General features: G+C 46.7%; 1 protein-coding gene across 2 annotated transcripts in view; it reads left to right on the plus strand.

Moving 5' to 3' along the window:
* Window positions 1-21,463, plus strand: part of nadk (NAD kinase) — a 76,230-nt gene that overhangs the window by 47,048 nt on the left and 7,719 nt on the right. The window contains exons 1-6 of one of the 2 annotated variants that reach the window (XM_033047897.1): window positions 10,562-10,805; window positions 15,588-15,717; window positions 16,864-16,969; window positions 18,146-18,231; window positions 18,733-18,835; window positions 19,651-19,799. In XM_033047897.1, the coding sequence (XP_032903788.1) occupies window positions 10,729-10,805; window positions 15,588-15,717; window positions 16,864-16,969; window positions 18,146-18,231; window positions 18,733-18,835; window positions 19,651-19,799 (651 nt within the window). In that variant the 5' untranslated portion in view covers window positions 10,562-10,728. Of the gene's footprint in view, window positions 1-10,561; window positions 10,806-15,587; window positions 15,718-16,863; window positions 16,970-18,145; window positions 18,232-18,732; window positions 18,836-19,650; window positions 19,800-21,463 lie in introns of those variants that run through there. The other variant, XM_033047895.1, reaches the window with a different exon arrangement.

Raw genomic sequence — 21,463 nt, forward strand, 5'->3', positions numbered from 1 at the left:
GGAAGCTGGGATTGAGCGAGAAAACTCCTTTTTCAGTCAATGTGGAGATGTTGCCTTTATTCTCTGCCAGCAATTAAGATTTCCTACATTGAAATGTTTTTTTTGATGTGTAAATCTTTTATTGGGCATACACATGAAAAACAAAAATGCAAATAATGCGAGCTTTGAGGTTCAATTTTTGTTTGTTCCTGGTTGAAGGTTTCTCTGGCTTATTATTTAAATGTGCAGCTGTGACACTGTGCATTAGGCTGACGGGAAAGCTCTTGAAATTCTTGTTTGTTCTCGTTGCTGAAGGATCAATGAACTCGACTCCAAGAAAACAAATGCCCAGTTGTTGCTGAGCTGAATGGAATGTTCAATCAATTGTGGTCTGTGCAATGGAAAGGCCATTGTGTCCCGGCACTGTCATACGTGCCCTGTGGTTTGATATATACGCTGTGGTAGGACAGTGGTTAATTTAGTTGAGCAGTTCATCTAGCTCATATAAGGTCATATGTGATAGGAGTAGAATGAGGCCATTTGGCCCATCAAGTCTACCCTGCCATTCATTCATGGCTGATCCATCTCTCCCTCCTAACCCCATTCTCCTGCCTTCTCCCCATAACCTCTGACACCTGTACTAATCAAGAATCTATCCACCTCTGCTTTAAAAATATCCACTGACTTGGCTTCCACAGCCTTCTGTGGCAAAAAATTCCACGGACTCTTGACTTCCACAGACTGTGCATTCCACAGAGACAGACCACCCTCTGACTAAAGACATTTCTCCTCATCTCCTTCCTAAAAGAATGTCCCTGATCTCCCCTCTATCAAGCCCTGATCTACCTAATGCCAACTTTGTGCTTAACAACTTTATTTGATCTGAGCACTCTTTCAGAGAATATCCATTCTGCTGCACCACTGATTTACATGTTAAATACTTGTGGAAATGGTTAGCAGATTGCATTGTGCTCGCTCCTGGGTGAGTGTTATAACATAAAAGCGAACTAAATAACCCGTCATGACACTCTGCAAACGGTTGGCATTTGGGAAAATTAGACCCACGATGAGTGAACCAAGGCACGATCTGTTACTGCGTTGAAGATAGACACAAAGTGCTGGAGTAACTCAGCGGGTCAGGCAGCATCTCTGGAGAAAAATAAATGCTTCTCTTCAGCCCCCCCCCCCCCTCCCCCAACCACAATCAGTCTGGAGAAGGGTCCCAACCAAAATGTCGCCTATCCATGTTCTCCAGAGATGCTGCCTGACCCGCTGAGTTACTCCAGTATTGTGGTCTCTTTTTGTAAACCAGCACTTGCAGATTGTTGTCGCCACACTGACACTCCGCCGACAATACAATGCACAATGTAACCGTCTGCAGAACAATGCAATGTCGGGGGCACTGATCCAGAGAGAAACTCGATCAGCTGCTTAAAGCAGAGCTCAGATATTGCATCTGAAATTCCATCCCTAAATTAAAAGATGGTGAACTCAGATTATAGGATGCATGTTGTGTGGCACTTAGTTGGCAAGGAACCCTGCCATAACTTTGTCCTCGTTTGTAACTGAAGATGTGATGGTACACCTGAGATGGACGTGTTGAGGAAGATTTGTAGGCTGCACCCTCCCTGCCACTGATCTCGACTGGCGTATCCCACATCTAGTTACCTTCCCCGTAACTGTGGACACTGGGGCCTGAGTGCAAAGCTAGCATGGCAGAGATCGTAAATCAAAGGGGTTTCTTAATCCATGAAAACTGAGCTCAGAGAAGTCTGTATTAAGTGGGAGAGGCACAGTGCCCCCAGTGGGGGTATCTTCCTCTGGTGAGGGGCAGTGTACCCCCAGAGAGGGTAGCTTTCTTTGTGGGAGGGGGCACCATTCGCTGGGTGGGTGGTTTTCACTTTGGGAGGGATAGTGCCCCCAGTGAGGGTGGCTTTCCCGGAGGGGCGGGCGGCATAACCCGGTTGAGGGCAGTTCTCTCGGAAGGGGCCCCGTACCTCCAAGTACAGGTGGTTTTCTCTGTGGGAGGGGCACCGTCCCCCGAGAGGGTGGCTTTCTTGTGGGAGGGGCACTGTACCCCAGTTGAAGACATTCTTGGGAGGGGGCGCTGTGCCCCTGGTGAGGGCGGCTCTCTCTGGGGAAGCGGGAATCTGAAATCTGGCAACTAGTATTTGCCGGATGATTTCATTTGGATTAGTTTAATCAGCAAACAGGAGTCAGTAACTATTGCGAACGGCAGCATGATGGAGCAGATTTTTCTTGTTATCCAGCAGGGAATCGGAGAGCTGGAGCAGACTTTGAACCCTGACAGGCAGCGAGCCTGTGCCAGCATGGATCCTAGTTCTCTGTGTCTCTGCACACTGTCCCCTCCCTCTCGCTAACTCTAACCTCCATCTGTCACATACCAGCAGGACAAAATAAAACACTGTAAGGTAGACAAAAGTGCTGGAGAAACTCAGCGGGTGCAGCAGCATCTATGGGGCGAATGAAATAGGCAACGTTTCGGGCCGAAACCCAGAAGGGTTTCGGCCCGAAACGTTGCCTATTTCCTTCAGTCTGAAGAAGGGTTTCGGCCTGAAACGTTGCCTATTTCCTTCGCTCCATAGATGCTGCTGCACCCGCTGAGTTTCTCCAGCACTTTTGTCTACCTCCAATTTTGCAACATCTGCAGTTCCTTCTTAAACAAAATAAAACACTGTTTGTTTTCTCCCTGTCCTGTGACCTTTCGCCACTGACTGTGTTTCTTTGGCCTCTGATCATTGACGTGCTGGCCCGCGTGTTGGACTTCTCCGTCTGAGCCTCCCTGCTGGTTTGGTCCCAAGGGAAGAATCCAGACCTTTTCTATGCGACTGCAGTTCCTTATTGGGCAGGAAGGAACTGCAGATGCTGGCTTAAACCGAAGATAGGCTGGAGTAACTCAGCAGGGCAGGCAGCATCTCTGGAGGGAAGGAATGGGCGACGTTTCGGGACGAGACAACTTTTTCGGATTGTGTCTATCTGCAGTTCCTTATTCCTGGTCACATCCCGGGAAAGCACCTCATGTCTGTCGGAAGCCACTGGTCGCTGAACCCAGACCAACGATCAAAGGAAAGACAACGCAGGACAGGAGTAACTCAGGCAGCATCCCTGGAGAACATGGATATGTGACGTTATGGGTTGGAGCGGGAAGACAGGTGGGGGCAGGACAAAGCCTTCTTCACACTGATGAACAAAGATCCTATAGCGGAGCAAGATAGGCTACTCTTGCGAAATACAATGGGCTGACGTGTAGTACGCTATAAGATCTTTGCTGATGGAGCAAGACACTTCACCCACCTTTGCCTGTGTGTGTCCTTGGGCAAGACACTTCACCCACCTTTGCCTGTGTGTGTGGATGTAATTATGTGAAGCACTTTGGGGTCAATGCAAGTTGACTAAAAATGTGCTATATAAATAAAGAAATGTAATGTAATGTAATGAAGGTGGAAAGAAAGCTAGAGGAGAGAGGCGGGACAAAGGATCGCATGTTATAGGTAAATATAGGTGAGGTAGGGGGTGTGATAGGCAGGTGGTTGGACAAAGAAGGCCAGAGATTAAAAAAACAGAAGGTGCAGTTCTTTCTTAAACATGAATTGCAAATAAATAGTTTGGGATGGGGAGGAGGGGTTATGATAGCCAGCACACACGATAGACTTCTGCACCCATAAGGAAACATGATAAATGTAAACGATATGCGGAAATTAATTGAAGCACATAATCTGTCATTATTTCATTGTTGTGAGTGGATTGTGTAGTGGAGGAAGTGGCTTCTCAAATTAATAAAGGATCAATGACTTCAGTTCAAGGACATGATTGGCAGTGACACGCCCATGGCTGATGTGGGGCTTTCAATGATGCCATACAAACAGACTTCATGGTCCTCGACTCACTGATACACCAAGGCTGTTTTCTCAGGACCATCCTCGCCACACCTCATTGTTCCAGCAACGACTGTTATCCTTGCAGCCCATCCCGGTTGTGCAAGAGATTTCCAGCTAGTCCCACTCCTTCTGCACCCCCCTCCCCCCCCCACCCCCCCCGCCCCTCCCCCTCCAGTCCCGCAAACCTATCCCACTGAATGCTACCATTAATCCTGCCTTCATGTCTAGTGGAGGAAGTGGCTTCTCAACTTAACAGAGCATACCATTAGTTATGGGCCAGTCTCCCTAAACGAAACTAAACCACTTACTTTGTTTTTCTAACCTAGTCTTACTTCCCTTTTCCCATTTACTGGAATCTTTGCGTTCCCCACTTCCTTTCTGATCCACACTCCTCGTGAGCTGTTGGATTACTTCCCCTTCTGCTTTCAACCTTTTCCCAGCTGACTGACTATACTTCATGTTCTTTGTTCGCCGGCACTGAAGTTCTGAGACAACACTGCTGAAGTTGGACATCTTCATTTTAGATTAAATTCCGTGCAGCCTACATAGTTTTAGTTTTTAGTTTTAGAGATGCAGCCCGGAAACAGGCCCTTCGGCCCACCGGCGATCCCTGGATATTAACACGGTCCCACACACACTAGGGACAACTTTCACATTTACCAAGTCAATTTACCTACTTGGAGTGTGGGAGGAAACCGAAGATCTTGTAAAAAAAAAAACCCTGGCAGATCACAGGGAGATCGTTCTCTGGTTCTCTAGCGTTGCAACCACGGTAAGGCAGCAACTCTACCGCTGCGTCACCATACCGCCCTACTATGTGAATTTGGACACAGCTGGTGAATTTCCTCCTTTGGTGAAATATCCTCTCCGTGACTATAAGCGTTTTAGGATTGAGGTTAATGTTGATTTCTGGTCTTTTTTTTCTTTCTTTTTTTTTAATATATATTTTTATTAGAAGCAAACATATTATGGTAAAGTATAGTTACATATTATAGTAAAAAAAACTTTTCATATACATCACTCATACATTATTAAAATTTTCAATTGTCGATTAATTCTGCTTCTAGTGTTTTTTTTATATAGATAGAAAGAGAAAAAAAAGAATTACAAATATCAAAAAAGAGAAAAGGTGGAATGAATTACTTATAATACGTCATTGGAGATAAGTTCGTAGATTATAAAGTATAACTTTTCATCTAATCCTGAGTTCAAGCTTCAGTTGGGTTTTCGCGCCGGGCCCATATTTTAACAAAAAATTCTTGTTTGTCCATTAAGACAAGTCTAATTCTTTCTAGACGCAGGGTCTCCGACATTTCCACAATCCACATTTTAATTGTGGGGGTTATAGGGCCTTTCCAAAATTTTAATATTAATTTTTTCCCAGTTATTATACTGTAGTCGAGGAAGTTTCTGGTCTTTTTCTGACTGATTTTTTTTCAAGTTTTAATTCTTTCCTGACCTTTCTGTGTTCCTGAATTATAATGGGATCTGTCCTGATGTTACTTGTACGCTATAGTTTTTGGTCACTGGCTGGTTTTAATATGCTCCCATCCTCCTTCAAACGAGGATGTCTTTTCCCTGGATATCAACCACACCCATGTTTTTACTTCATCCTCTAATTACTTTTCACCGCGCCTGGCAGATCTTTTTACACAACCTCTTGCTTGGCCAAACATCCTGTGTTTGATGTTTCCTGGTTCTCTTCCATAATTGCTTTGACCCAATGATGTTGTGTTCGCTCAGTGATCTCATCTTAAACTGCGCGGCTACATTTTCCAGGACTGGATCCAACAACACAACTGGGGCAGCACGGTGGCGCAGCGGTAGAGTTGCTGCCTTACAGAGCCACAGACCCGGGTTCAATCCTGACGACGGGTGCTGTCTGTACAGAGTGTGTATCTTTTCCCTGTGAATGCTTGGGTCTCCTCTGGATGCTCCGGTTTCCTCCCACATTCCAAAGACTTGCAGATTTGTAGGTTAATTGGCTTCTGTAAATTGTCTCTGGTTTGTAGGATAAGTAAGTAAGTAAGTTTATTGGCCAAGTATTCACATACAAGGAATTTGCATTGGTGCTCCGCCCACAAGTAACAACATGACATACAGTGACAGTTACGAATGACTCAGAAAACACTAAACATTAATAATAAAAAAGCATTAATGATAAAACACCATTGATTAAGCATGTGAACCAACAAAAAAACAGATCAAAGGGAGGCTACAGATTTTTGGCTGTTGAGTAGAGCAACTACACGTGGATAAAAACTGTTTTTATGTCTGGCTGTGGCAGCTTTGACAGTCCGGACTCGCCTTCCAGAGGGAAGTGATTCAAAGAATAAAACAAATGTTGGGGTGATCTCTGTGGTGAAGGGCTTGTTTCCACACTGTATCTCTAAACTAAACTAAACTAAACTAAAAGGCCATGCGCTTCCTCATTGGATTAGTTCTAATGGCTGAGGAACTTTTTGGCACCAGAAGTCCCTGATTGGGCATCAGATGTCCCTTTTTCAGTGCACCATTCTGCTCTGGGTTTGATTAGGGTGACCCTATTTATTTGTCCTCTGTTTCGATGACACACTTGGAATGATGAGCATTTGTAGCCCAGTCCATCACACAAACCAGCCTCCTTCCTTCCTGTCCCTCCCCTCACCTTCCCTCCCCCACTCCATCTACACCACACTGCCTCCGGAAAACAGCCAACATAATCAGGGTCCATTTTAGACCTCGATCCTTTTTCTCCAAAGATACTGCCTGATCCGCTGAGTTACTCCAGCATTTTGTGTCCATCTTTGGTATAAACCAGCATCTGCAGTTCTCTGTTCTTCCGTTTTCACCCCAGTCATTCCGTCTTCTCCATGTGGATGAGTGTGCTTCCCTTGGTTTTCCCAAGCCTCCTCCCTTTATATGTTCCTCACTCTTTCCACTGATTTGCAGTTAGTCCCAGTTCCGTTCTCCCTGACTTGAGGAAGGGGGCCTTGGGTTGGGAAGGAGGTCGACGAATTTGACCAAATGTAGCTCCAGGTTTTGTCCACCTATCCCTTTGTTACCTGGACACCATTCCCGGCATTGCCATGGTCCCTTTCCATGAGCAATAGTGCTTCAAACCCTTCTGGCCTTCACGAACCTTCCCTGAGCCCAGCTCGCTGGCTCTCATTAGAGCAACCCTTCAAGGATTTGCTGCCTCCCTATCTCTGCAGCTGCCTCTCCTTCAACCTTGGCCTCTTAACCATACCCAAGTTTCAATAACTCCTTCTGAACCTCATTGTCCAGGGCCATTCCTTTAACTTCTTCTTTGACATTAGAGAGATACAGTGCGGAAACAGGCCCTTCGGCCCACCGAGTCTGCGCCACACTTCACACTAGGGGCAGTTTACAATTTTTACTGAAGCTAATTAGCGTACAAACCTGGACGTCTTTGGAATGTGGGAGGGAACTAGGGTTTCCCGGAGAAAACCCATGCGGTCACGGGAAGAACAGACAAACTCCGTGCAGACAGCACCCGTAGTCAGGATCGAACCCGGTTCTCTGGCCCTGTAAAGCCCCTGTCCCACTTTCCCGAGTTACTCACGAATTCTCCCCTTGATTCAAACTCGGGGAATGTCCATAGCGAGTCCGTAGGGGCCCGTAGGAGTCCGTAGATATAATGCCAGCTGTAGGCACTCGGGGCATAAGGCAGCAACTCTACCACTATGCCACTGAGGCCTGGAGTTGCCGTCCTGTCCCTTTCTCCTGCTTTTAAATCCTCCTTAAAGCCCAATTTTTTCAATAGGCTTTTGATTACCAAGCTAATTCCCAATGGCTTTGTAGTTGTAGAATCTTGTAGATTATACTCCCTGTGAAACACTTTTGTATGTTTAGTGTGCGAAAGATGTTCTGTAAATATGCGTTCTTATTGTTGACCACCTCAGTTGTGGTTGAAGTTAGGAATTAATTGAGCATTTCTTCAAAAGTGCTTAAAAGTTCCTGCGGTTGTCTGAACACTTGTCCACTCCTCAAGCTCACAGTGTAGTATTTCCCTCTTTGTTGTGTAACACGATTTTCTACATTTCTTTATGCATTGCCTCTCTTTCGAATGTAATGAAAATGCATATTTGAGATATGTCATTTTGAAAGAATCAATTGGCCGGGGGATATTGTGGTATTGTCAGTACTCGTACAGTGGGACAGCCCCATAACACTAGGGGGAGGTTTGGTGCCTGATCGCAAACATCAAAGGGCCTTATTACCGTATTAACCCTATCACTCTCCAATCCAGAAAGCAGAATTTATTTCAAACAGACGCAAAAGCCTTTAGAGTGCAATGTTTCAACTTTACACCCACACCCCGACATTTGGACTGTTCGTTCACTTAAATACAAAAAACAACGGATTCTCATTTACTCACCACCTTTTCAAGTCTTCCCAAAGTGCTTGACATTTACATTTAAATTTAATTTAATTGATGTCTGATTAAAGGTCTCAACCTGAAACGTCACCCAGCATCTCTTTTCACCAGAGATGCTGCCTGATCCACTGAGTTACTCCAGCATTTTGTGTCTATCTTCGGTGTAAAGCAGAATCTGCAGTTCCTTCCTACACATTTAATGAGTTCGATTGTAAAAGTGTAATATAATGAAGGAAACAATTAGATTATGTTTGATTTGTACATTGCGTGGGTGAGAGTCTGGGTGTATTGCGTACAGTATGAGTCTCTTTAAGGAAGAATCTAATCTGATTAGCAAGGGTGTCAGGCAGGCTACGTGGAAAAGGCAGGTAAATGGAGTTGAGTGGGAAAGGTATGTAGATCAGTCATGATTGAATGGCGGGGTAGACTTGATAGGCCGAATGGCCAAATTCTGATCCCAGAACTTATGAGTTTATGAACTGCACTGGAAACGGTTCAGGAACAGCAGGAACTTTTAAGAACTTTTGCGGAAAAGCACAGGCATTTATTCCCAGCTTCTACCACAACTGAGGTGGTCAACAATAAGAACAAACCTTTATAGAACATTATTAACCGTTCAGCGAGGGGTTACTGGGGTGGTTAGCTTCATGGGGAAAGGTTACACAGGCTAGGCTTGGGGTCACCGCTCGAAAATAAGGGGGGGGGGGGGGGAGTTCAGAAGGGTGAGAAGGATTTTGACCGAAATGCATAATACCTGAGTGTTCTTGACAGGGTGGATGTGGAGATGATGTCTCCGCTTGGGGGTCACCGCTCGAAAATAAGGGCACGCTCATTTAGGAACGAGACTGGGCAGATTTTTGCTTCTCTGAAGGAACCTCCCATTTTCCTTTTGGCAAACGAGCGTCTGAAGTTTTTTCATAAGCAGAGGCAGATAGATTTGTGGTAAGATAGAGATTGGAAGGCTACATCCAGTGTTGAGCTTGCGGTCGCAAATGCCGGGAGGTGTATTCATGCAAAGGTAAGACACAAAATGCTGGAGTAACTCAGCGGGACAGGCAACATCTCTGGAGAGAAGGAATGGGTGATGTTTGTCAGGGGAAGGCGCGGTACAGAGATAGAAAGTAGTCGGAGACAGTGGGAGAACTGGGAAGGGGGTGGGGATGGAGAGAGAGGGAAAGCGAGGGATATTTGAAGTTAGGTGTACTCATGCTCCTGGTCCGTGCGTTCATTGTTCAGTTTGCATTGGATTATCAATGGGTTCTGCCTGATCTGGAATAGATCTGCCACAGAAGGTAGTTGAGGCCAGTTCATTGGCTATATTTAAGAGGGAGTTAGATGTGGCCCTTGCGGCTAAAGGGATCAGGGGGTATGGAGAGAAGGCAGGTACAGGATACTGAGTTGGATGATAAACCATGATCATATTGAATGGCGGTGCAGGCTCGAAGGGCCGAATGGCCTACTCCTGCACCTATTTACTATGTTTCTGTGTTTCTATAAGTGAAAAATCCTACAGTGCTGCATTTGAAGAGAAGGGGAGATCCCTCTAATGTCCCAGGACCAACACCTCTCATCATATCTGAAGAATATGTGCAGGAATGAACTGCAGATGCTGGTTTAAACCAAAGATAAACACACAATCACCGTCATCCATTCTGTAACTTGGCATCATGTTTGGCACAAACATCGTGGGCCGAAGGGCCTGTTCCTGCGCTGTGTTGTTCCACCACTTGCCAGGTTTCTCTTCCCCCCCCACCTTTCAGCTTTCTCCCCACTACCCCATCAGCCTGAAGGAGAGTTCTGGCCCAAAACGCCACCTGTCCATTCCCTGCCCAGGTGCCGCAAGTCCCGCTCAATTCCTCCAGCACTTTGGTGCTTTGCTCAAGATTACAGCATCTGCAGTTCCTTGTGTCTCCATTAGACATTTCATCTTTTGTGTAGGGGGATTTATTTTTTTCCCTGCAACTTCCTGCATGCAAATTGCTTAGCTGCCTGCCCTGTGTTCACCAAAGGTCCTGCAGCTATGGGATCTTTGGTGTTTGCCAGTCACTTCCAAAATACCTCTTTGTGACATTTCCGGATGGTGCAATGGAATGTTGTTTGCAGGAGGCTGCACTGACCCACCAAGTAGTTAAGCTGGTGGCTTTCACTGCCATTGTGCAATGCTGAGCTGCTTCTGAATGGCTGTGACGCAATGTGGTCTCTTTGCTCCCCTGTGGCCTTACAGTAAAGCAATAGTGAAGTATTTCCTGGTTTCACGCTCTCCTGGGCAATTGGTCCCACCCCTTCCTTCTCAGCTGACTGGTCTTGGCTTTTCAGTGTCATTTCTGGTCCTGATAGCGATCGTCCATACATAGGCTTGCCGCAGAGCAGCAGAGAGGAGAATAGGCAGAGAGTGGGGTTGAATGAGGACTGCTGCTTGCCTCTGTGGTGCAGAGTGGTGTGAGCAACAGAGTTTAGGTCGCAGTCCACATGAGAGACGCGATGAGAATCATTCAGTACGTCGCTAACATCAGTGCCCCCATACGGAATGGTCCTTCCTGGAAATGGTGAGTCTTGAGTGGAGGACCTCGGTTGTACTCCTGTTGTTATTTTACCTGCTGCTTTATATGTACACTGACGCTTTTACAGAGACCCGTTGTCAAATAAACGTGTCCGCTATTGGAGGTCCTGACAGGTGTGTGAATCTCAGTCCGAGCTCGCCAACTGACAGAGTCTCCTGATCCACAGTGCTCTCAGTCTGGCTGCTGGAGTAGTTTCTGCTGCATTGATGATTCCAGTTTACGATACAGACTTTCTCACCGAGGATGCGTGTGTGTGTGTGTCTATCCGTCTCTCTATCTCTCTCTCTCTCTCTGTCTCGCTCTCTCTGTCTCTATCTGTCTCTCTCTCGCTGTCTCTATCACTGTCTCTCTCTCTCTCTCTCTCTCTCTCTCTCTCTCTCTCTCTCTCTCTCTCTCTCTCTCTCTCTCTCTCTCTCTCTCTCTCTCTCTCTCTCTCTCTCTCTCTCTCTCTCTCTATAACTCTCTCTCTCTCTCTCTGTCTCTCTATAATGTCTCGCTCTGTATCTCTCTGTACCTGCCTCTCTCTGTATCTCTGTCACTCTCTGTCTGTGTGTGTGTGTGTCTCTCTCTCTCATTCTCTCTCTCTGTGTCTGTCTCTCTACGTATGTCTCTACGTATGTCTCTCTACGTATGTCACTATCTCTCTATCTCTCTATCTCTCTGTCTCTCTCTGTCTGTCTGTCTCTCTCTGTCTGTCTGTCTCTCTCTGTCTGTCTGTCTCTCTCTCTGTCTGTCTCTCTGTCTGTCTCTCTCTCTCTGTCTCTCTCTGTCTCTGTCTCTCTCTCTCTCTCTCTCTCTCTCTCTCTCTCTCTCTCTCTCTCTCTGTCTCTGTCTCTCTCTCTCTCTCTCTCTCTCTCTCTCTCTCTCTCTTTCTCTGTCTCTCTCTCTGTCTGTCTCGTTCTCTCCGCATTTAACAGCCTCGGGTTGCATCAAACTGCAATTGTGGTTTCCAGAAAGGAAGTTTTTAAACTTGACGATGACAGCAGAGAATTTGAACTGCATCAGTTTTTTTTTGCATTTGATGTTCTCTCAGGATGGTGGCGAAAGTGAAGAGGTATTGGCCGTTGATCAGTTTAGTTTGGTTTAGTTTGGAGATACAGTACCGAGTCCGCACCGACCAGCGATCCCCGCACATTAACACTGTTCTACACTAGGGACAATTTTTACATTTATACCAAGCCAATTAACGTACAAATCTGTATGTCTTTAGAGTGTGGGAGCAAACCGAAGTTCTCGGAGAAAACCCACACAGGTCACAGGGAGAGCGCACAGACTCCGTACAGGCAGCACCCATAGTCAGGATCGAACACCAGGTATCTGGCGCTGTAAGGCAGCAACTCTACCGCTGCGCCACTGTACTACCAGATCAGTGGAATCATTTTAAGCATCTTGTCATAGAAAATAGATGCAGGAGTAGGCCATTCGGCTCTTCGAGCCAGCACTGCTATTCAATGTGATCATGGCTGATCATCCATTATCAGTGTCCCGTTCCTGCCTTCTCCCCATAACCCTTGATTCCTCTAGCCCCAAGAGCTCTATCTAACCCTCTTTTGCATGCATCCAGTGGATCAGCCTCCAATGCCTTTTGAGGCAGAGAACTCCACAAATGCACAATTCTTTGGGTGAAAAGGTTTTTCCCCATCTCAGTTCTAAATGGCCTACCCCTTAATCTTAAACTGTGGCCCCTGGTTCTGGACTTTCCCAACATCGGGGACATGTTTCCTGCATCTAGCTTGTCCAATCATGTAAGAATTTTATATGTTTCTATAGGATATCCTCTCATCCTTCTAAATTCCAGTGAATACAAGCCCAGTCATTCCATTCTTCCATCGTATGACAATCCCACCATCCCGGGAATTAACCTCGTGAACCTACGCTGCACTCCCTCAATAGCAAGAATGTCCTTCCTCAAATTAGGAGACCAAACCTGCACACAATGCTCCAGGTATGGTCTCACCAGGGCCCTGCACAACTGCAGAAGGACCTCTTTGCTCCTATACTGAAATCCTCTCGTTATGAAGACCAACATGCCATTAGCTTTCTTCGCTGCCTGCTGTATGCTTACTTTCAGTGACTGATGTACAAGGACACCCAGGTCTCGTTGCACTTCCCCTTTTCCTAATCTGACCATTCAGATAATAATAATTTTTACTGAAGCCAAAGCACCCGCAGAAAACCCACATGGTTACAGGGAAAACGTACAAACTCTGTATGGACAGCACCCGTAGTCAGAATCAAACCCGGGTCTCTGGCGCTGCAAGGCAACAACGCTACTGTTGCGCCACCATGCTGACCCTTCCCATAGTTCTTGATTTCCCCTTTCCCTAAAACTATGGTGAGTAATTTAATAACCGCTTATTCCCCACAACCATCTGGCTCTTGAACCGCCCTGCACAACACTAACCACTACTTCAGAAATTACAATCTTCTATGGCCGATGTCATATGCAGAAGGTTTTGAACTCTTGCGTTGACCTTGTATTGCCGTTATTAATTTATTGTATTATTGATTACTGGGTTTTTATCTGTGTGTTGTTGCGTTAGTGGACCTGCACCAAGTAAAAATGTAATTGTTCCATTGTCGGTACATATGACAATTAAACACTTGACTCTTGAAGAGTGTTGGGATCATCAGGGACCCCTGGCTTTGTCATGTCAGAGTTATTCCCTTTGTCCTTTCCACCCACCACCCTCTGCCATTTGAAATTAACTTGTTTGCTCACTTTTAATTTCAAGACTTCGACTTGAAATGTCAAACCTGGTGCTCTTTCCACAGATGCTGCCTGACCTGCTGAGTGCTTCCTGCATTTCTTGCATTAGTTCCCTCTAACGACCTTTTAGCTTCGGTTTTTATGTTGTCGGTTTGTATTTCTCAGTTCTTCCTTGCTGGGTGTGCCCTGGCATCAGTTCTTTTTGGCAGACATTGTTCAGGTCTCTCTGACGGCTGCTTGGAGCTACGTTTTACTGCATCTGACATTTAAACCGGTCGAACGGTTGTGGGGGACCTTTCTAATTTGGCTTTGTCATAAACTTTTGCACACAAGGCATTTCCAAATATTTTCTCTGCCTGGACAGTTTGAACATTGCTGTTTTGACTGGTTTCTCTGGATGCAAGCCAGAGATACCCAAACCGTACGATACCACTGTGTTTATCATGATGTTCCTCAGCATGGTGTGAACCACCCAGACCTTTACCCCCTTCCCAGCCAAGTAGAAGGGTCTCCTTAGCAGAGGCATTAGTGGACGATTGGCATCAGACATTGATTCAACGCAGACTTGGTGACACCTGGATCAACACTGTCGGCTTTCAGGAGAAGATGTTTAGTTTATTGTCACTTGTACCAAGGTACAGCCAGAAGCTTTTTTTTGTTGCGTGCTATCCAGTCAGCGGAAAGACTATACATGATCACAATCAAGCTGTGCACAGTGTACGGAGACAGGGTAAAGGGATAACATCTAGTGCAAGATCATGTCTGGTTAACGCTGGTTATTACAAGGAGAGAAGCCAAGCTGATATTTGATCCTCTGTTGCTATGTGGGCCTGTGGACTTTGTACTTTAGCGTGTGTGTGTGTGCGTGTGTGCGTGTGTGTGTGTTTGTGTGTGGGTGTGTGTGTGTGTGTGTGTGTGTGTGTGTGTTTGTGTGCGTGTGTGTGTGTTTGTGTGCGTGTGTGTGTGTTTGTGTGTGGGTGTGTGTGTGTTTGTGTGCGTGTGTGTGTGTTTGTGTGCGTGTGTGTGGGTGTGTGTGTGTGTGTGTGTGTTTGTGTGCGTGTGTGTGTGTTTGTGTGCGTGTGTGTGTGTTTGTGTGTGGGTGTGTGTGTGTTTGTGTGCGTGTGTGTGTGTTTGTGTGGGTGTGTGTGTGTTTGTGTGTGGGTGTGTGTGTGTGTGTGTGCGCGCGCACACAGGTCAGTTTTTTTAAATTTGCACCAGGTATGTCTTTATTTCAAAGAGCCATGTTTTGTATGCTGGATTAGCCACTCCGTACAGTCAGTGACTGCACATCACAGTAACATGCAGGGGTTGGAATCATTGAGCCACCATTGACCTGTGGTGCTGTCTGCCTCCTCTGTACATCAACAGCATCTCCCTCGGCTGCAAGACAGAGCTTCCACAGCTCACGTGACACAGTTTCACTTCGAGTTGATGTTCAGCTGAGTTTTGAAAGGGCCAACTCTGTCGTTGCTCCCCCTTCCGATCGATTAGAAGCAAGGTTACACGACAAAGAAGCTCTTCATTATGCCTGCGCTAATAACCTTTGGGGATTTCCTGGAATTCATGAATTGTTGCTCAGTGTTCCCAACTTCCTTGTGGGTTTACCATGTCTTTGTGGAGAGTGGATGCAGACGGGATGTTTCCAGTGGTGGGAGAGTCCAGGGCCAGAGTGCGCTGCCTCAGAATAAAAGGACATACCTTTAGGAATGGAGATGAGGAGGAATTTATTTAGTCTGGGAGTGGTAAATCTGTGGAATTCATTGCCACAGACGGCTGTGAAGGTCAAGGCATTGGGTATTTTTAAAGCGGAGATTCGTAGATTTTTGATTAGTAAGGGTGTCAAAGGTTATGGGGAGAAGCCAGGAGAATGGGGTTGAGAGGGAAAAATAGATCAGCCACGATCGAATGGTGGAGTCGACTCGACGGTCCGAATGGCCGAATTCTGTTCCTATGTCTTATGAATTTTGCAAAGCAGTGTACCTTTATCTACAGGGCATTGCGCCCTTATCCCCTGTCTTTGAATAGGTAATGATGACCTCTGAATTCTTTCATTGCAGGCACATTCAGGATCCAGCCAGCCAAAAGCTGACGTGGAATAAACCTCCCCGGAGCATCTTAGTCATTAAAAAGATCCAAGATGAACGGTTGCTTCAACCATTTAAGGAACTGTGCATCTTCCTCATGGAGGTAATGTGTCGTAAAAGTGCGGAAACCGATTTGGTTGTCGGACAGTCAGAAAGATAGTTTGAAAGTAGAATCAAAGAACTGCTGATGCTGGTACACAAAAATGCTGGAGAAACTCAGCGGGTGCAGCAGCATCTATGGAGCGAAGGAAATAGGCAACGTTTCGGCCCGAAACGTTGCCTATTTCCTTCGCTCCATAGATGCTGTTGCACCCGCTGAGTTTCTCCAGCATTTTTGTGTACCTTCGATTTTCCAGCATCTGCAGTTCCTTCTTAAACAAACTGCTGATGCTGGTTTATACCAAAGATGCAAAGCGCTAGAGTAACTCGATGGGTGAGGCAGCATCTTTTGGGAGGAAAAGGATGGCTGATGTTTCGGGTTGGGGTTCTTTGAGAGGTTTGTGGGGCTGACGTCGGTGATCTTGTGGAAGTGTAAAAATCATATTGAGGGGGATTGAAAGGAGGAGTGTGGAGAACTGCGGTGAGTGAAACCAGCAGCATTATCTGAATGCCTGGGGGTAAGAAGGAATATCCTCCCCTGAGATAGGTGCAATACTCTACCTCACAGAACCCATGTGTGTGAGGCTGTGCTTGATGTTTGTTGGTCTCTGAGGGCAATGGAGAGAGGAGGGGAAGGGGTGGCAACATGGGTGAGGTAGAGAGGTTCACCTTGATCCCATTGAATGGCGGATCGAGACTCAAATGAAGTCTTCCTGATCCTTGTGTTCTTCCCCTACTCAAGGTCATCTTGATCTTGCATCTGAGGCTGATTTGATTGACTGATGAAAGATACAGCATGGAAACGGGTCGTTTTGCCGACCGAGTCCACGCCGACCATCGATCGCCCGTTCACACTAGTTCCATGTTATCCCAATTTCACATCCACGCGCTAGGGGCGATGTACAAAGGCCAATTAACCCACAGTCCCACACGTCGTTGGGATGTGGGAGGACACCGGAGCACCCGGAGGAAACCCACCCAGTCACAGGGAGAACGTGCAAACTCAACATAGACAGTACCCAAAATCAGGATCCAACATGGACAATACCCAAAGGCAGGATCCAACATGTTGTGAAGCAGTGGTTCTACCAGCTGTGCCTCTGTGCAGCCCTCAATTGATCATCACCCTTCCTTTTTTTTGTGCTTGCAGGTAAAAGAAATGATTGTTTACGTAGAAAAGAAAGTACTAGAAGACCCTACCATCGCTAACGACGAGAGCTTTGGACAACTTAAGAAATTATGCACTTTTAGAGAAGGTAAATGCACTTTGGTTTTTGTGCTAGATTTATTGTGAACAATGGCATTCTTTGTTCATGTCCAGTTAGCAGCCCCTCATGTGTAGGAAGGAACTGCAGATGCTGGTTTACACTGAAGATAGACACAAAATACTGGAATAACTCAGTGGGTCAGGCAGCATCTCGGGAGAAAAGGAATAGTTGCCGTTTCGGGTCGAGACCCTTCTTCAGTGGAATAAGAAGTCCAGTCAATCATTAATGGAAACAGACCCTTCGGCCCAACTCCTCAACCCAGTTGCCTACCTGAGTTAGTCCTATTTTCCTGCCCTTGTCCCACATCCCTCCAAACCTTTCCTGTCCATGTTCCTAGCTAAATGGCTTCTAAATGCTGTAGTTATACCAATATTTATCCAGTGGTAGCCCATTCCACATTCCCACCACTCTCATTATGGGAGAAATTGACATCGGGTCCATTTTAAATCTTTCCCTTTTCACCTCAAAACTAGACACTCCCAGCCTGGGGGAAAGACTGTGACTATTCACCTTATCAACGCCACTTCATGATTTTATAAACCTTCTCCAAGGTCACTCTCTGCCTTCTACACCCAAGGAAAAAAAAGCTGAAACCTTTTCAGTCTCTTCTCATATCTCAAGCCCTCCAGTCCCTGAAACATCCTCGTGAATCTTTTCTGTATCCTCTCCTGTTTAAAGACATCGCTCCTGTAACCAAGTGAAGAGAACTGTGCATTGTACTCCAAGTACTGGAGTTTTCCTCAAGTTCCTTGCTATAATGATTTTAATAACGGCTTTTGCCATTTCCCCCATGACAGATGCCAGTACTGATTTTGAATGATAAGCCATGGTCATATTGAGCGGTGCTGGCTCGAAGGGCCGAATGGCCTACTCCTGCACCTATTTTCTATGTTTACCCAGTTTGCAGTTTCCTGTTTTGTCTCCATGTCAGAATTATATTTATTATTTTATTTTCTATTTTCCAATGTAGACTAAACTTTCCCAGCATCTAGAGTGATTTGGCAAGTAAGAACCAGCTCATTGCTGTTAACAATTTTACACTTGAGGCATGTTCTCACCTCGAATAATGTGTCCAGCTGTGCTGGGTGAACCAAAGAGGAATGGGTGGGTGTGAATTGATGTTGTCTCACAGGGGGAAAAAAACCACTTTACGTCTGTTTGTAGGCTTCGATGATTTGTCGGATCGGATTGACTTTATAATTTGCCTCGGAGGTGATGGCACTTTGCTTTACGCGTCGTCTTTGTTCCAGGTAAGTGCGGCTGGCTGATGAGGTGCGATGGTTTTGTGCGGTGCTTTGAATGGCAGGGAGGTGGGGAGAGCTGGAAGTGAAGGGCTGGATCTCCGAATTGTGCTGCTCACTATTTCTGAACTGCTTTCCCAGCGCCTGCCTTCTCTGACAAAAACCACAGTAAAATGGAAGGCTGCTGGCGAACTCTCTCCCACGCCACTGGCTAATGGTTCACATTAGTTGCACCACCATTTTGATTCTGAGTTTGGGACACGCACACACAGGCACATAACTTAGTTGTCTAGATTATTATATTATTTATATATTCTGTTGTGCTGCTGCAAGTAAGAATTTCATTTTTCTATCTGGGACATATGACAATAAAACACTCTTGACTTGAAACAGTACCTTGTGTAGGAGGGTTTGCAAGCTTGGCTTAAACACTCGTTTGTCTCAACGGGAATGCTGTTTGTTTAAGTATCAAAGGGTATGTCCTGACGTTGTTGCCTTCTTGTTTAATAGGATAGTGTTCCACCTGTGATTGCTTTTCATCTCGGCTCTCTGGGATTCCTAACGCCATTTAACTTCGACACCTACCAGTCACAAGTCACGCAAGTCATTGAAGGTACCTTCTGGTTTTTCTGCAGTAGATACAGCGTGGAAACAGGCCCTTCAGCCCACCGAATCTGCGCCGACCAGTGATCACCCCGTACACTAGCACTATCCTACAAATTGGGAATAATTTACAATTTTACCAAAACCAATTAACCTACAAACCTGTATGTCTTTGGAATGTGGACGGAAACTGGATCACCCAGAAAAAGCCCATGAGGTCACAGGGAGAATGCACAAACTCTGTGCAGTCAGCACCCGTAGTCAGGATCTAACCTCGGTCTCAGGCGCTGTAAGGCAGCAACTCTACCCCAGAGCCACCCCAAAACCCTCGATTAACTTGCAAACTTTTTCTGCTCCAGAGTCAGGTGTAGGGTGCCAGGTGCTCAAATAAACCTCGTGGAAACAGGCCCTTCAGCACAACTCTCTGGGTGCTCCGGTTTCCTCCCACACTCCAAGGACGTATAGGTGTGTAGGCTACTTGGGTGTATAGGGTATGCTTGTGTACGGTGTGATTCGCTGGTTGGCGCGGGCGGGCTAGGTGGGCTGACGGGCCTGGTTGCACGCTGTACCTCTAAAGTCTAAACTTATCCCTCCAACCCATCATAAATGAAATTCCTCGTATGTTGCAAAACATACTTGCCGAATAAAGTCTGATTCTGATTCTGATTATTCTGATTATTATCCATGCCGACCAAGCTGCTGCATCTAAGGGTTCAGACTTACACCTGGGTCGTATTGGAGGCTGGGGGAAGGTTCTGCGAATGGTTTGGTGCCTGGGGTACAGGTCCTCGGCTGACGTGTGCCGTCTGTCTGTCTGTCTGCCAGGTAACGTGGCCATCACCCTGCGGAGCCGTCTCAAGGTGAAGGTGACGAAGGAGAACCGCCCGGGCCACCCGCGGGCAGTGGAGGAGAACGGGCTGATCGACACCAGGTGCGGGGACGGCCTCCTGAGGAAGCGAACCACCCACTACCAGGTGAGAGGCGTGCGGCTGCCCCAATGCTGCCTGCAGGGCACACGTCTGACAGGAGACTGGCACTGATGCCTGGGACATGAGGGTAGCAGATGCAGGCTCAGTGTAGCTTAGCATAGCTTGGTTCAGCTTACCTTGGACTCGCGTAGCTTGGCTCAGTTCAGCTTAGCTTATTGCCACATGTACCGAGGGACAGTATAGTGTAACGCTTTTTTGTCGCGTGCTATCCAGCCGGTAAAAAGACTACACAATCAAACCGTCCACAGTGGACAGAGACAGGATAAAGGGAATAATGTTTAGTGCAAGGTAAAGTCCGATTAAAGATGGTCCAAGTGTCTCCAATGAGGTAGAGTGTCAAGCTGAGTCGATGCGGTTGGCAGCAACACTGAGAAGGTGTGGGGAGCCCAGCTGTGCAGGGGAGCGGGTGTTGTACAGATCCTCTCCCTCCACCCACTGGGTCCCACGTGCAGGAGGAGGGGTGGGTATCTGAGGACAGAAGTGGTTCAGCCGGCTGCTGAACCTTGTCAGCCCCCCGTGAGAACTGGACCTGTAGAAACCAGGAACTGCAGGTGCTGGTTTACACAAAAGGACCCAAAGTGCTGGAGTAACTCAGTGCGTCAGGCAGCATCTTTGGAGAACGTGGATAGGTGACGTTCCGAGTCTGGACCCTTAGACCGAGTATTGGACCCACTCATCCCAATCCTCTCTGTTCCGCTTGTCTGTAAACTGAAGCTCAGCCGGAAAGAAGGGTCTCGACCCGAAACGTCACGTATTTCCTTTTCTCCAGAGACGCTGCATGACCCGCTGATTTACTCCTGCTTATTGTATCCATCTCTGGGGCCATGTGCTGCAGCACAGCAGGGTCTGTCTGCCCACCAGGACTGTGCTTGTTGGCTCATACTGACTCGGTGAGACAACAGCCTGATTCCAATGCTCTCCTCAATAAGGCGTGGGTTCCATCCTGACTACGGGTGCTGTCTGTAGGGAATTTGTACGTTCTCCCTGTGACCCTGTGGGTTTTCTCCGAGTTCTACGGTTTCCTCCCACATTCCAAAGACATACAGGTTTGTAGGTTAATTGACTTGGCATAAGTGTAAATTGTCCCTCGTGAGTGTAGGATAGTGTTAATGTGCGGGGATCGCTGGTCGGCGCGGACTCGGTGGGCCGAAGGGCCTGTTCCATGCTGTAAGTCTAAAAGTAAAAGAAGTCCTGCCATGGTCTTGCCTCTCTGACTTTCCGTTGCAATGCCAGCTCCTATGGCAGGGCATGTGAGGTCACCTCGCTAACACTGGCAGCTCCGGATTCCCTGCAGTGCCAAGGGAGTGGTTCACAACCACAATTCATTGAAATGTCACTCTTCCTGCATTAAGGTTCTGAAAAGGTGAAGGTTTACAGGGAGTGTTTCCCAGAGGCATGATCATTCTTGGAAATCACTTCTGAAAACTGTTATCTGAACACTCCAATGCCAACGACCTGTCTTGATTTACGACTTGTTTTTTCGGAGACCTGTGTAGGAAGGAACTGCAGATGCTGATTCACACTGAGGATAGACACAAAATGCTGGAGTAACTCAGCTGGACAGAAGGAATGGGTGATATCTGAAGAAGGGTCTCGATCCGTAACGTCACCCATTCCTTCTCTCCAGAGATGCCGCTTGTCCCGCTGAG

Source organism: Amblyraja radiata, chromosome 31, assembly GCF_010909765.2.
Source record: "Amblyraja radiata isolate CabotCenter1 chromosome 31, sAmbRad1.1.pri, whole genome shotgun sequence".
NCBI classification, from domain to species: domain Eukaryota; kingdom Metazoa; phylum Chordata; class Chondrichthyes; order Rajiformes; family Rajidae; genus Amblyraja; species Amblyraja radiata.